Source organism: Polyodon spathula, chromosome 37 (assembly GCF_017654505.1).
Source record: "Polyodon spathula isolate WHYD16114869_AA chromosome 37, ASM1765450v1, whole genome shotgun sequence".
Classification (NCBI taxonomy): domain Eukaryota; kingdom Metazoa; phylum Chordata; class Actinopteri; order Acipenseriformes; family Polyodontidae; genus Polyodon; species Polyodon spathula.
Genome location: NC_054570.1, coordinates 5,247,952 through 5,264,051, shown reverse-complemented (window position 1 = coordinate 5,264,051; position 16,100 = coordinate 5,247,952). Strand labels below are relative to the sequence as shown.

Below are 16,100 nucleotides of genomic sequence, written 5' to 3'. Positions count from 1 at the left end.
CTTACAATAATTATTAAAATGTACTTGTCCCTTAGCGATTAATAATAATAATAATAATAATAATAATAAATAATAATAATAATAATAATTATAAAGCAGACATTTTTTTTTAACGATACAGGGATGGTAACATAAGGTGTGGTCAGGTAATGAAGCAATTCCAATCTACAGTGCAGAGACCATGTCAAGAAATGGTGTAAAAAGATGACAAATATTAAAACAGCAGCAGAAAAGGAGATGTTTGCAAGAAAGAAATAAAAGATAGGGTCAGTTGTAGGTCGGTATATGTAAACGTGTATCATAAAGACGCACGCTCTGTCTTGCCTGCACTGCAGTTTGGCAATTTACAATTTAGAACAGGTAGCGTCTTTAAAAGAAGCCGCCACAAATATTGACTCCCAATTTACCTGCCTTCCAAAGACTGCACTGTAATGCATAAACTGTTGCCAGAAACAATGGCGACAACCTCTTCAGCGAAACCCTGAAATCAGCAGTAGATCTACTGTGTGTGCACAGAACGTGTGATGAAAGCACTGACCAAAACGACACGAGTCGACTTATTATTTACCATCGTTTTGTAAATGCCGAAGCACGTTCGATCTGCGTTTTCAAAATGCTTTCAAAAAAAGTTTGATGAAATCACAACTATAGAAAACAGCTGTGTACGAACTGTAAAGCTGGTACTGTGTGTTCCTGAAAACAATATGGCAGCAAGCCCAGCGATTTGTACTGCACTCCTAAAGGAACCTTACAGAAAATGAGTATGCAGCTGTGTCCCTGATTCTGAAGACAATAACTAAACCCCTTTATTTTTTTAAAAACATATTGCATGCATTCAGGAAGGAAGGAAGGAAGGAAGTCGGACTCACCCGGATGCTCTCAGCCTCTGCTTCAGCCTGCATGATGAGCTGGAGCCTGGAAGGGAACACAAAGATTTGAGATTTTGGTTTCTCAAACAGCTGTCCAGATATAGCGTGTTTTGCAGTAACCTGCCCAACCGGTCGCAAATATCTGCAAGCACTCCAAGCAGACAATGGGTGCGTTAAGTGAATGGTTCAGAGCGAGAATTTTTGCCTCAGATCAGTGATGAAACCTGCTCTGCGGTGCTCCGAGCTGCTCTGAGCGGCTTGCTTAACGCGCCCGCTGTTGACTGCCAAGTCCCGGTACAAGATCCAAGCAAGTTACCTCTCTGCCTCAGCCAGCCTCTCCAGGCGGTAGCGCTCGGCATCAGCTGGCTTCTTCACCTTGGCGTCCAGCTCCCTCTCCTTGCGGGTGATCTCCTGCTCCTGCAGCATGATCTGCTGGGCTCGCTCCACCACCTGCACCTGCATCTTCTCCTCCTCGATGCGCTGCTTTGTCTTCGCCACCTGCGAGGGGAGACCGAGAGATCGGCGTCAACACAAAGTTTCTCCAACCCGGTCCGCAAGCAAGTGGGCTGTCAACAGGCACAGAGTCACACGATAGTGTCCATAGTAGTAGACAAAACATTCAAGTCAAGAAGCTCGGGAATTTAAAATGGAGCCATAAACATGGTTTGACTAAGATGACAAACCACTGTGTGCAAGTCAACTCTAACTACAGACCTTCCCAAACCTGGTCCTCTGGACACCAGTGTCTGCTGGTTTTTATTCCAACTGAACCATTACATTTAACTAATGGTTTGCTTAAATTAGGCCTTCTAAAATGTTCTCAGTTCTTAAAAAAAAAAAAAGTTGCAGGTTTTAAGTTACTTATACAATTTCATAGTTAACTTGAAATCTTCCAACTGTTTAAGAGCTGAAAACAAAAAAAAAAAAAAAAAAAGGTCTAGTTAACCAAACTATCAATCACTGAAACAAATACAGAAATACGCTATGTAACTTTTTTCAAACAAATAAGGTCACGAAAAAAATGGTTAAAAATACAATAATGATCGTACGACAGTATATTGTATAATTACAAATCACAATTACACAAGGCTCAATTACAATTACTGTATTGAATTGAATAATTACAATGGTAATTGACCCTAAGTCTATAAGTCAGCGTGGAACGCAGTGTTTGAAAGACAAAGTGCTAGCATGCGTTTCTTCTTGTGTTGAACATTTCTTACGTCATAAGCAGTTCACCCATCCCTCCAGGGGTGGAAAGAAGACTCATCCATTCCGGGTTTTACTACGAGCTTGATTAGCCACAGTGTGTATAGGCAACAAGCTCAGGTGTGTCTTATTAAACTCACAGCAAAACCAGGAATGGATCATACCACTACGCAATCGGAGTGTCTTATCCCCATGCCTGAATTTAGACAAAAATAAGGAGACTGATGAAGGCACGAGTCGAAATATTTGACTACTACACCTGATTTTACTGCTTGATCAAAGAATTATGCAGAAGTGGAGAGTGACTGATAACAGCATTGCATATCATTACTGGAAAAGAGTGAAAGGTGAGACTGAAGGGAGGGGTTCTCCCAATGACAAGGGGAGGGGTTTATTCTCTTGCCTGCAGCTGATAGGCCAGGTCTGACTCCGCCTTCTTGGTGTTGACCTCCACATCATAGGCTGCCTTCTTCAGCTCAAAGTCTCTCTGCGCCTTCGCCATCTCGATCTCATTCACGTACTGAGCAGAGACCTTCTCCTGCATAGCGTGAGCTTCCTGAGGGAGAGAAAGCAGGTGGCTTTCGAACCATTGTGCATGCCGCTTCATTGAAACAGCTTCACAACTACACATACAGAGGGAGCCTTTGAAACCCCTCCCACCCGTTCACACACCAAACTCCTAAAACTTGAAATGAATACGCTTGTTAAATGAAATTCCTTCAATTAAAAATGTAAAGAAGTTAAAATGAAAAAAAGGATCTTGAGCAAAAAAAAAAAAGGTTTTGCTTAAAATACAGGAGAAAGCTGTCCCGTGTGCTGTTAGGGAGAAGGGCCACTCCCGGTAAATCAGAGAGTTGACAGGTCTGTCTCTCTACACAGAAAGCACGCAGGCCTGCCTCACTCACCCGGATCACAGCGTCTCTCTTTGCCATGGCTTCTCCAATGCGGGCGTCCTTCTGTACCTGAGCTGTGCGAGCCTTACCCAGAGAGTGGAGGTAATCCTGAGGAAGAAAGGGAAGAGCACAGCGGTTAGGGCAGCGCCCACAATACTGCTTTCATGCCACTTTGTAGTGTGGTGCAAGCTGCCACGCTAAAGGTGTGCATGTACAACGTATTACAGGGCATACTATTTATTTTTAATTTCTAAATGGTTTTCTGCAATGGTGAACAGCAAATATCGTAACTCTGTCATTCTGCATGGCTGGTATTGTTTGTTTGCATTTCCCACTGCAAGCACCACAAAATCAGCAGGGGTGATAGACTACTTTAACACCTGTATTACAATGTGCCAGAACCAGTGGTAACAATGCCCTAAACGAGTTTGGATAAGCTGTTCTCGAGATGCACGTACACATGCTGTACTGTGTGCAAGCTGGGAATCATAAAGCTGGACTTCTACTTGGGAAAATAAATGTAACCTTTTAATTCATTTAGAAATAGAAATCAAATAATCTGCGCTGCAGAGACTCGTAAGGTCCCTGTGATGAACGCTGTAAACCTGCCCTGTAGAACTCAGATCAATGTACACTGCGGCTGTTTGAATGCATTCAAGAAACCAGACCAAGCTGGAGAAATAGGGTTAATACATACCCTCCAACCAAAAAATACTGAGACAGAAGCACAAGTGCTCATTAAATATTGTATCTTGGCAACCATGATTAAATGATTGCCCCTTCTTCAAATAATCATAGACTTTTCTATAATATAATAGTCTTTTTAATACATAATAGACTATTAGATATTTTAATATATAATAGGCTTCTCTGAGCAATACAGCCCCAAGCACATTGGCATTCCTTAAAGGCTATTCATTTACTATCAATGCAAAATGACTGGGTGGGATACTTCTGCAAGCCTGGAACTGTGCCCAGTTGAATGGGGCTGAATGGGGTACAACCAGAAAGAAACATCCCACCTCCAGTTCTGCATTAATTCAGCAGAGAACACCTTTATAGGCAAATGAACTACTATAAAAAGAGCGAATGTCAGCAAAAGGCTGTAAATAAATCTATCGCTATCAAGTGTCACGCTAAAGAAAGAAGATCACCATGACCCACATACACTTTATGAACAGACACATGTGAAAACGTAATGGGCAAACCGCCTTCCTATACCAGCAGATTCTGATGCGCTCAAAACTGGCTGAAGACGTTGTTTAGCACAAGTCACCACAATTGGATAAGCAGTTCTGTAGCTAAAATGTGTAAAGATGTAACTGTGACAGACAGACAACCTCTACTATTTTGGCCACTAAGGATCTGCATCACCAGCTGGGTATAAAAATATACATGCTTAAAATATACAATATACCAGAGGGTTAAACAGTTAAGAAAATAAATCTGTAAACTAAACTATTCACACCACGACTGGATTTTGGTTTGCAAATGTTGTGCGTGTTTCTCTTATTCTCTCTGCAGAGCAAAGTCCAGTCTGGAACGGGAGAATCTGGCAGCTCTGCAGCTGAAATCTGAACGATCACGAGTCCTTCCAGGAAAAGCATTAATCCTCCGGGAATGCAAAGAGCAGAATTGAATAAGGGGGGGAGGATGGAGTTGAAGTTCTGGAGCTCTGTATATAAGCTCAACAGGGATAGATCTAATACCCTCTTAAACGTGGCAAACCTGCTCTATCACAGCCCTCTTTCTGCTGATGGTCAGGGCACTTGTGGGCACCCACTGATATCACTGTGTATCTTTCCACACTGTATGTTCCACTCCAAATGTTTTAGACCCTACTACTAAATAGTCTATTCCATGCATTTATTTATAACTGGCAAAAAGTTTCTCCTACCTTCTTGTTCTCTCTGTGTTAAATATTATGTCAGATCTTTTCCAGCAGACAGGTCCATCAGACCTACCTGGTCATCGTGCACGTCCTTCAGGGTGTAGCTGACCACACTGATGCCCATGTTGACCAGGTCCGAAGAGGCCACTTTGAAGACCTGCTCCGAGAACTTCTTCCTGTCCTTGTAGATCTCCTGCAGAGAGCGCACAAGGCTCATCACAGACCACAAGCACGCCACAAAGCATTTCTACATCATGTACATATCATATCCTGGCCACAGCTTTCCTGCTACATGCGAGTGTATTAGTCTCCATATTCAGAGGTGTCTGTATGTTTGTATACGGCCCCTGCCTATTATTGTTTAAAATACAGCTGTGGCCAAACGTTTCGCTTCATAAAGTCAAATGAAACCTGCTAAATAATATAACGTTTAACCTACTCAGTTACACACGGCTTTGTAGTTTTCCATATACTTAACAAAAAATGGACAAACTGAAAAAAGTGACATTTCTAAATCTAACATGAAATACTACCTGCTTTGGTTAGACTTTTGCAAAGTCATTTAGAAGTTTCTTTGATTACATGACGTTAAATAAAAGACCTAAATTCTGTTCATACAATTTTTAAATTCTTTAAAATTTTTAAATTTTAAACTCTGGGAGATGCTGCAAAACTTTTGGCCACAGCTGTACATCAACAAAATGAATTTAAGTTAGGCAACTCAAATTTCCTAATTATTGCACTTACTGTAAGCCATACTGTATTTAAATATGAATCTTGCTATGTAACCCTGTACTGCCCTGCAACACCTGTAAATCACCGTGGATAAATAAATATTAATAACAAATGTAATAGTAGTCTGTGCAGTGCGTTTGCTATGGAGTGAATTGAACCCGTGCGTGTGTGTGTTTGTCTCTCTCTAGTTACCTCCACTGTCATGTGTGCCATGATGGCTCTCTGGTGCCCCTCTAGGGTCTCCAGGGCGATGTGAGCGATCTCCTGCTCAGACTTCCCCATGAACATCTGACAGGCCGCAGCCAGCATCTCCTTGTTCTGACCCTGGATCTTCACCTGGGTTCAAGTGAAACACACTCATGTGAGGATCAGCAGCAACAACAGCTGGGCAGCGATAGCGGCGCTGTTGCTATCAGTGACGTGAGAAACACGCATCCCCTGCCACGGCCGCAAACTCCATGTACAATGTATGTACAAAATATGCAATGAAATGTTTAATCACAAAACCGACAAGCGACTCTCCAGATACATTGTGTCTTTTTTTAAAATTTTATTTATTTTTTTTTTTTTTACAAGTTTCATGACATTTACATTTGCCGTTCCCCAGATACAGTATATGCAGATATAAGTGTAACAGAAAGAGACCCCCGTACTGCACATCCTCCTAATGTGATCTAGCAAAGCACTATTAATAGCAAACTTCAAGACTACTACACAAGCTGATCTACCCAGTACAAGCAAAAATGTGACACACATATGTATGACCAAATCCACTATATCCCCTTTGCTTGCGATTTCATCCCCAGCTGGAGAAGCATGACAATTCTGCCCTAGAATCCTGATTAGGGAGGGATTACCTTGTCTGTAAGGTAAGCTCCAAGGGAAATGTCCACAAATTAGTGTTTTACACCTATTGCTACCTTTTAAGTGTTTTGATTTTGTTTCATTTGATTTTGTTCTTCGTTAAAAGCTAGGTACTCCATTAACAAGATGGTTTCCTCTAATGGAACTTGGCGAGGTTGTGAGGTTTCTCATGGATATTAAAGTGCTGGCTAGCTCTATTGTGGTAATGTTAGTAGCGGCAAGAACAGACAATTTATTTATGATACAATACATAACTTGAGCTAAATACAAAAGTGAACAAGCTCTCAAGTGTTACATACAGACTTCTGCCCATCTCCACAGACAAGACAATGGATTTTAAAGCTCTGGGTGGCATTTCTTTAAGCTTGCCAGTTGCAACAAGGCTTCTCTTCCTGTGTTGTGCTCTGTGCCTGCAACCCCACCCCCCCACCATTTAACTGCCCTAGCTGACACCAGACCCAAGGGAAGGCTCCCAATCACCCTGCTGCTGCTGCTGCTTCTGCTTCTGCTTCTGTATTCATTAGAGGTTGACAACCGGATGGCAATTTCATCAAATGAATTTCCTGTTTTACAGGGATATCCACTGAAAGCATTGCGCAAGGATAAGCCCTATGGAAGATGAGCACTGACGCCCAACAGAGAGAGAGAGAGAGAGAGAGAGAGAGAGAGAGAGAGAGAGAGAGAGAGAGAGAGAGAGAGAGAGAGAGGGGGAGAAAGAGAGAGAGAGATGAGAGAGAGAGAGGGCTGAAAAGGCAGGAATGAGGGGGGGAGAAAGAGAGAGAGAGAGAGAGAATGCGTTTGCCAGGGGATGAGGGAGTGGTGTGGGGGAAGGGTTACAACCTAAATCAATACAATTCAACAGAATACAAAGCAGGAACCACAGTAGCAGCTCAGAGCCAGCTAAGAAATCCCGCCCAACACACAAATCACCTCATAATAAATACAGTGTCCCCACATGTTAGTTACCCTGCATTGTATTTAATATAAACAAGATTTTTTCCACTTCACAACTGCTTATTCCTCCAAAGCTATAAACCGATAGTAACACTGTGGTTTGAGGTGTTAGCGCATCTAGATCTATACAGAAACGAAGGCAGAATTGCAGAGTTACTCTATTCACATTGTTTTATGCCACTGATCTTGTTAAATAACGGTTCAGAAACGTACAACAGTTTACAAAATGTTTGTACCTTGGTGCTAAATCAGAGATGCTACAGTCACATGCAAGGAAGCGATGCTTCAATCACATGCAAGGAAGCGATGCTTCAATCACATGCAAGGAAGCGATGCTTCAATCACATGCAAGGAAGCGATGGCACGCTTAACAGCATGCATTTTCCTATGCACTGCATTCGTTCAATGTACTGTACGCGTCTGTCTGTGCAGTGGAAACTAGCGTTAGCCGAGACTCTTGCAGCTCTACCTACCTGTGCAATCCCAGTGACGGAGATGGGCACTCCGTGACGGGTGTAGACTTTGTCGCTTTTCACATTCAGAGTCAAAGTGTTCAGGGAAATTCTGAAACAGTGAAGAAAAACCTGTCAAAGCAGTCGAGCTACAGTCAAACTCCCCTCACGTACGCACTTCATGTATTCAGTGCAAACAGGAGACACACGAGGGCCCTGTGTTTGAGGCGTGTTGCGCAATACGCTAAACCTTTTTTTTTCATGTTTGAATTGTATTTCAATAATATTAGCATGTAACAAAGACACCCGCGTGTACTTTAAAAGGTTCAAATTGTGTGTTTGTCACACGACCGTTATTCTTGTATTTTCATTCACTTTTGGTGACCCCATTTGTTTGAACACAGTATGTTTATCTATTTGTACCTTTGCTTGCTGCTTGGTTATTTAGAATATAAATTGTAATTGAACCAACTAGCACTGTAATTGTATTTGCAATCTGATACAAACATCTTCAATAATGAAGGTTTGGGCTTCATACGTCCAAATAAAAGGTCTGTCTGAAACGTTCACAACGTTCTTATATATATATATATATATTATATACTATATATAATATATATATATATAGTATATATAGCCGTGCACGTAGTGTCACAACCCCAGTGCTGAGCACTTACCTCTGTATCTGCTGAATGCAGGGTATGACAAATGCTCGTCCTCCAGCAATCAGCAGTGGGGGAGCACGGCAGAACCCTGCAAACAGAAAACACAAACATTATGCCAGCGATCACACCGCGGGGGCACAGCCAGCAGTCTGCCATGCTCTCCTACACCCTGGCGTCTGGAACTGATAACTCTCCTTTCCCCAGCACTAGGACTAAAGGACTTGGTCCAAAACTGAGCCGTCATATTCAAGGCTGGGGTCAATTCCTGTTTTTCAATACCAATTCCTGTTTTTAAATCTATCCCAAATTTCCATTTCCTTTTTTTTTTTTTTATCAACTCCAACATACCGTTGATCAAAATTGCAATTCACAGTGTTCTGTTAAAATAAGCTGCTCAGTGGCCACCAAATGACTTGAATTGCAGTCACTGTTAGTCAGTTAGATTGGCTTCAAACAATCACAACGATTAATTGAAACATCAATCCCAGTTCTGTTGAAGGCATGGGAATTGATTTTAAAAAAGGAACTGAAAAAAAAAAAAAAAAAAAAAAAAAAAACAGGAATTGACACAAACTCTGGTCATGTTATCCACTGCCGAGACACACAGGATTTTCACGTTTGAATATACTTTAAAAATATAAAACAAACATTTGAATTTTTTTTCTTTCCAAATTAACAGTGAAAATATTAGTAACGTATTACAGTAAAGAAATCTCATCACCACATCAAATTACTTTTGAAACCAAGGGAAGGCATGCCAGTCTGTAGGGTACAACAGAATGTTATTTATACCACAAACATGGGTACATCTAGCAGGAGATACATTTTTGTTATTCCACTTCAGTATAACAGGGTTACCGGGACTAGGTTTGAATGAGTCCTTGCTTACATATGTGTTGCTACTGAAAGTAAATGATCAGACATGTAAAATAATCTCTGAATTTATTGATTTTATGAAAGAAATTGACACATTGTATTGCGATTTAAATATATATTTGTGCTATATACTTAATATATATGCCAAAAGTACATATTTAAAATATATTATCCTCCTGAGGCTAAAAAAAATGAACAGTCTTTCAGTATCCTCTATTTATTGTCATTCATGTCCCTTCATCTGAAACATGAAAACAGAGGCCTCCAAGCAACTTGCTTCCTTGAAAAGGAAAAAGACCCTGCTAGATCCACAAACACACACCAACAAGAGACACTCCCTTACCTGACACGACCATGGCTTCATTGGGCCCACACGTGTAGAACACCATTCTGAGATGAGGAGTGTAACTCTACAGCACTAAAGGAAAGACAGACATGTTACTGACCTGCAGCGATCCATCAGTTAATACACACATTCCCTAAACTCTGCCGTGAAATGAACCCTGCCACAGAATTACTGTTCTGTTCTATTACAGGATCTGCAGGGAGCAGCACTAAAAGTGATTGGTTCTTTGTTGCAGAAACCTATTTGTTGGGGATAATTTTACAAACACGCCCAGTTCTGTATTGGTATCGCCCATAACTACACTAAAAAACGTACTTATGGGATGGATGTTTAGTGAGCATAAAAGCATGTGGTCAGAATGAAATAAATGCCCCCACCCCACAATTCTTGCTGCGTTTAGTCCCATATGGGCATACCACTGTTTCTTTGACAAGGCAAACTTAATTTGCCTTGCACTGCGAACAAACTGCATTGATCTGTGGGACTTTCATATTCCAAAACATCATTAAATGGCTGTGCAGGGAAGGCTATCCCATTAATATTCATGATGTAAAATGAACTGTATATAGCTATCCTTGTTAATAGTGTATCCTGTTTATAGAACAAGTAAAACGTATGCAAAAAAAAAAAAAAAAAAAGCATGATTAAAGACAGCTTAAGAAAGAGAATTACTTTCTTCAAAGATTCGCCCGGTCATCCTGTCCTCAGTTATGCATATGACACGCCTTGAGCACTGGCAGCCAACAAATATTTCTAAAGGACGACTTTTCATCTCTGGGTCGAGAATGCCACGCACACCAGTCACGACTGATTATCAAACATCATAAAAAAAGAAAGCAGATCTACAGCCACAATCTGTGCACTACATGAAGACAGGGAAGTGCCACATGCATTATGGACAGACAGGGAAGCATCTTGGTTCATAAAATAACGTGTGAACAGCTGTGCTGGATCACATACAAGACTTATAAAAAAAAAAGGGGGGGTTTTGCAATATATATTTAATGGGATCAGTTAAAAAAAAGATATGCACTAGCTTAAAAATAAAAAAAAAAATCTCCAAAAAATGTGAATGGTTTCAAGAAAGAAAATACATAAAATCACCTCGACATTTCATTTTGTCCTTGAACACAAAAATAGTCAGACAGACCGTCAGCTTCCATAAATCACCCATATTTTGCCACTATCCAAATGTAATAGATAACACGTGCAATATACCCCTCCCTAGCCACTATTCTAACTACCAGCATATTCACACTAGCCATTTGGAAAGTGTAGGAGGCTTATTTGGGAGTAAGCCAGCTTTTCTACAGAAACGTGTCTTTTTGTTGGTTTCCAGCAAGTCCCCCCCCGTCCCCCCCCCATTCATCCCATTTGCTGTCTCTGCAATCAGAACAACACTTTAGTTTATAAACCGCCTGCATGAAATGTGTTTTTTGCGGTTGACACTGAATCATCTGTGGCTTCAAATCTTTTTTCACTAAAAAAAAAAAAAGTTTTGTATCACCTGGAATTTTAGGATTGAGAATAATAATAATAATAATAATAATAATAATAATAATAATAATAATAATATGAACATAATTTAGATATTTTACTTATCATGTAATCAAAAAAGCTACAAAATACCACTGTTTCTTTGGCAATAAAAACAGCATCAAAAACACAAGCCAAGTTAGTAGAAACAACTGGGGCAACCTTGCCCCTCCTCGGTTTTACAGCTGTGCCTATTTGCTTTGTGCTGGGCAAGGTTGCCCCAGTGGTTTCTTGAAACTTGGCTAGTGGTTTTGATATCTCTAACTTTAAATAGGCGGGCATTTTTGATAACTTGATTTTTTTTTCTCTCACATTTCCAATGTGTTTTTGTTTCTGATCTAACAATGGAATCCGCTTGCTCCCTCCTCTGATGTCACTTTCTAGCAAGACGATATGAAAATTCATGACGGAACAAAATCATCTACGAGCCATTACAGTTCAAAGTTACTGAAAATGTAATCAGAGTAATGCATTACGTGTAATGCGTTACTCCCGAACACTGGTATATAATTCGTAGCATGTATCCAAAAAATGTAAATATTGTATAACAGTTTTACGGACTCAGAAACATCGCCTGTGGGACTTCGTATTCTCAAGTGAAATAATGGTGTTACCGCGTTTAATCACAGTCGAGTAAAAAGTTGCAATCAAACACAAGCTAGCTTTTATAAAACCAGGCCTTCATATCATATCATATACAAGCCACGACAGAAAGCGTGTCTGTTCTCTCTAGAGATGAGAGATGGAGACGGCACGGGTCTGGTTTGCATCACAACCCTTTAATGGGTCTCTTCAAGAACAAGAACACACAGGCTGCATTATCCAGCCAGGCTTGTAATTGACTAGCTTATGAATTTTGTTGGAATACCCTGGAGACAAACTAGAACCCCTGTTTGCAGGTCACATCTCACACAGAGAAATGTAGGGTGACCTAATCTAATGTCATTTAAAAAAAAAAAAAAAAAAAAAAAAAAATTGTTTTACTATTTTTAAATTCAACATTTTTCTTGGGTCAAGTCATCACACGACCCGTAGGTCCACTTGACTCTCGAACTGACTTGTTCTCCAAAACTGGACCGAACATTTTCACTCGCTTTAAAATGTGGTCCTTTGAACCACGAACACAAGGGGCGGTTCGCTATAGTTTATTTATTGGGTATTAGGACGCAGATATGTTATTGAAATAATAAGCGGTGCCTACAAGTACATTCATTATTTTATACTCGCACGAAAAACACAGACAATATTTTAGAAAACACCGCGTTGATAAATTACACAGTTCCGCTCTTTACCGAAACCGCATTTCCTGTACAACAATAAACCTGCCTTACTTTGGTTTAGGATCGCATTTTGTTTAAAAAATGTACAATTTTATAAATTATTAAAACCCTAATTATTTAACTTTCAAAGCATAGGCTACTGGTCGCAATAGTATGTTTTGAAAGAGATACACTATTTTAAATGACAGCTATATTTGAAACATCAAAGCAATTCCCCCTGAAAACGTATGTTGTAAAAAAACAACAACAAAAAAAAAAAGTAATTTTCCATGTTTTAACTCCGCCCCCAAGTCCAGTGTATTATAAAATTGTTCGATAAACACTAAATAATTTAGACAAAATAATTAACAGGTGCGCCTCATACACAGTGTTGGTTCGACTATGTGTTAAATATCACCAAGACAACAGAATAAAATAAGAGACCCACGTAATCTATTGATGACATTCACTTGAGCAATCAACATTACATTATTTTTGCATTTGTTTCCTGAAAGTGGAAATACAGCCTACAATGCATTTACCGTCTCCTGTAATTTTTTTCGAACAAGGCTTTATAAACGTACCTGTTCCACGGTAAGGTATTCTCCAGGTGATTTTCAGATTGTGTTTATATCTCGCCTCTCCTTCTTGCTCGTCTGTAATGGTATAAACACAGACCCACACCCACACTAGCGCAAGGCGATGAGGGGAAACGGACCTAATTTCATTAGCCCTTATATGAATATAACCACCTAACGGCATGGAGGATTAACTACCACACCAAGGTCGATGCGTGTATACATATACTCTGCAATAGCATCAGCAAGCCAGCCACCCAGTAACTCACACGCTTACAGTAAAGGACAATAGCCTCTTACTGTACACACCAGCTCTGCTTTACTCCTTACTAGCAGATGGCTTGGCCGCCTATGGTGCTGATGTGAAACGCCAGAAGGATGCACTACAAAGAAAGCCTCTTTAAGCGTCAGGCCATCTTTAGCAAGCACCACTCCCGAAGCAGAATTCAAACAATAGTGGCCACGTTAATTTGAATGGTTATTTAAAGTATTTGTAAAAGCCACAGGAGTCCTTATTGAATGTAGTAGCTATCCGTGAATTAAGAATTGCAGTAGCAATATTATCCTTTTTTTTTTTTTATCTGAAGATCTTTTGGTTCTTGGCTTGCACATTATACTTTGTTTGGAGATATTTTAATCCCCATTTTTAATGGAAAATGGTCTGGAATAAACCATGCAAAAGACAACATAGTTATAAAGGAGCAGAATCGTTTTCTATGTAGTAACTTGCTAGCTAGACACCATTAAATTGGTTGTTTTTCTAGTTGCTCTGAAACTGGGTATATTTTCAAAGTGGTAACTGCGCCCTTTATTATAGCTTCCTTTTTTTTGGAGACAAATCTATAACAAGATAATAAAAAAAAAGCTTTATTAATTATGTTGTTTGTTTGTATTATATATATAAAAAAAAAAAAAAAGTTATTTTAATCCTATCAAAATTAAATGTGGGTTTTCTAAACAGGGCAGGGCAATTCCACTCCAGGTTTAACAGATATGAATGGAAGAGACAGCTTTGTTCACCGCTGGACTATAGAGGAACTGCAATGAAAACATTTTGCAATGAGGCACCAAGCTCCAAATTTCTAGATCTCAATCTAGAACAGTAGGCTGATGTATATTTCTAAAGACTCCGAATAAAGCCCGTGACTTCCTATAGACAGATAATCAAATACTAGAGATCCAGATGCTTAACCAAACATATACAGTAGGATAAGATAGCGGAACATTTTCAGTTGCATATCTTTTAGTGTGTGTGTGTGTGTGTGTGTGTGTGTGTGTGTGTGTGTGTATGTATGCTGATTTGTACCACTGTACTACACAAATGTTGTGTGTTTTAGTTACTATAAAGCAAAAGGTTATTAAAAAAACACGTCATATTCAAATTCTCAGATACAAATAACAGCCAGCCCTTAACACAACACAAATGTTTCCTTGTTCGATATATCTGTCTTTGCAAATATTGCGTCTATAATCCATTTTGCAGATTTAATCATTTAACTTATTTTATTTCACGTCATTATTGTATAGAATTATGTAATACGTGCTTGTTTAAATCCAACATACTGCTAAAAATCCATGAATTCGTTTTTTTTTTTTTTTTTTTTTTTTTTTTTATTAGTGGTCCTCGATTAAACTGGAATTGCTTTACTGTTTTAGATTGAGTGCAACTTTTGGTTTTGTGAACGGCCTTTTAAAATTATTTTCCAGTTTTTAAGCCATATTCTTCTTAATGAAACCTCCACCCCCCCCCCCCACCCCCCACCACCCCCCCACCCCCCCCCCCCAACCCCCATCTACGCACTACCCTGCACCCCCAAAATGTATTTTATGTCAGTCGTTTCCACCTCCTCCGGGAACATGAACGAGGTATTGCAAGTGGAGTGTCACGCTTTAGCAGAATCACAAATGACCTAATCAATGGATTTCTCCCATCTGTTTCAGCAACGCTGTCTACACTATATAGCCAGGATGCAAGACACCGACATAGCGGCATAATTAAAATATAAAAACTCTTAAGTCCATTTTAAAAATAGAAATACACATGCAATCTCTTTATAACGAATTCTGACTGTCTTCCATTGTCTTTTGTTTCTGTATTGGTGTGTGCATTGATTTAACCGGTCTTTTAGTTTAATGATAAAACACAGCTGTTTGCACGGGCATCGCTATTGACAAGCTCAAGTGAACCAATAGTATCTGTGTAGAGTTCTAAGAGATGATGTCATCCAATTTTACAGTACAATACGGTCTTATATATAATATTATTCTGGTACCAAACTTATTTTGCTATGCTTTACTACACTGTTTTGTTTTAACACGGGATACACTATTTAATGAGGATATGTATGGTTTTAATACATAAATGAAAAGAAGTAGACATCTATAGCTATCGTATCGTTCTAGGGGTCTGTCAGTGTCTCGTTCTCAATTTCCATGGCAACTAGTGCTTAGATCAATCCGTTCATTAGAATTTACCATGCGGGGATTTCTGTATACGACATCTTTTTTTTTCAGCAATAATACACATTGGTTTAGGGATTATAAAAGCAGACAGATTGGTTTGTTCGTTTTGTTTTGTCTGAGGAATCTGATTTTTGACGAATTTGAATTTGTCCTAATTGTCGGCTGATAAATACAATATGACAATCCCTTTGAAAGAGGCGAATCCTTGCAGTGCGATCCTGTTACAGAACATCGTTGTCATACTTCTGGTTTTAATTGTGTCTTTGTGAAATGAAACGCGTGCTTATTTTGGAATAAAAACTACATTACCCAGAACACGCCGCTCTGAGGCACTCCCTTTGGATTTCCTGCCCTTCCCCCCCTGCAGCAAAAAAAAAAAACTACCTCGTTCTTACCCCGTCTCCTCCAATCACAAGCATGAATTCAGGCGCTGGTGACCAACACGACCAATAGGAGCAGACAGCCTCATTCTGGACATTATCCAGAGGTATAAAATCTTTGTCCCGGCGA

The 16,100-nt window shown here is 39.7% G+C and overlaps 1 protein-coding gene across 1 annotated transcript; it reads right to left on the bottom strand.

The window, feature by feature from the left end:
* Positions 1-791: 791 nt before the first annotated feature.
* LOC121304441 (flotillin-1-like) lies at positions 792-13,258 on the bottom strand. The gene is made up of 10 exons (XM_041235607.1): positions 13,134-13,258; positions 9,752-9,826; positions 8,545-8,620; positions 7,889-7,979; positions 5,790-5,933; positions 4,936-5,055; positions 2,984-3,079; positions 2,482-2,634; positions 1,186-1,367; positions 792-915 (listed from the first exon to the last, which is right to left on the bottom strand). The coding sequence occupies exons 2-10, from the start codon at positions 9,795-9,797 to the stop codon at positions 807-809; spliced, it is 1,017 nt and encodes a 338-aa protein (XP_041091541.1). The 5' UTR covers positions 9,798-9,826; positions 13,134-13,258; the 3' UTR covers positions 792-806.
* Positions 13,259-16,100: the final 2,842 nt, after the last annotated feature.

Bases quoted from the DNA above. Each gene is read 5' to 3' on its own strand.
- LOC121304441 (XM_041235607.1), bottom strand. From the start codon at position 9,797: ATGGTGTTCTACACGTGTGGGCCCAATGAAGCCATGGTCGTGTCAG. The intron at 3,080-4,935 runs GTAGGTCTGATG...TTTCTTCCTCAG, and splicing joins AGGACGTGCACGATGACCAG to GATTACCTCCACTCTCTGGG. The intron at 916-1,185 runs GTAACTTGCTTG...GTTCCCTTCCAG, and splicing joins AGGCTGGCTGAGGCAGAGAG to GCTCCAGCTCATCATGCAGG.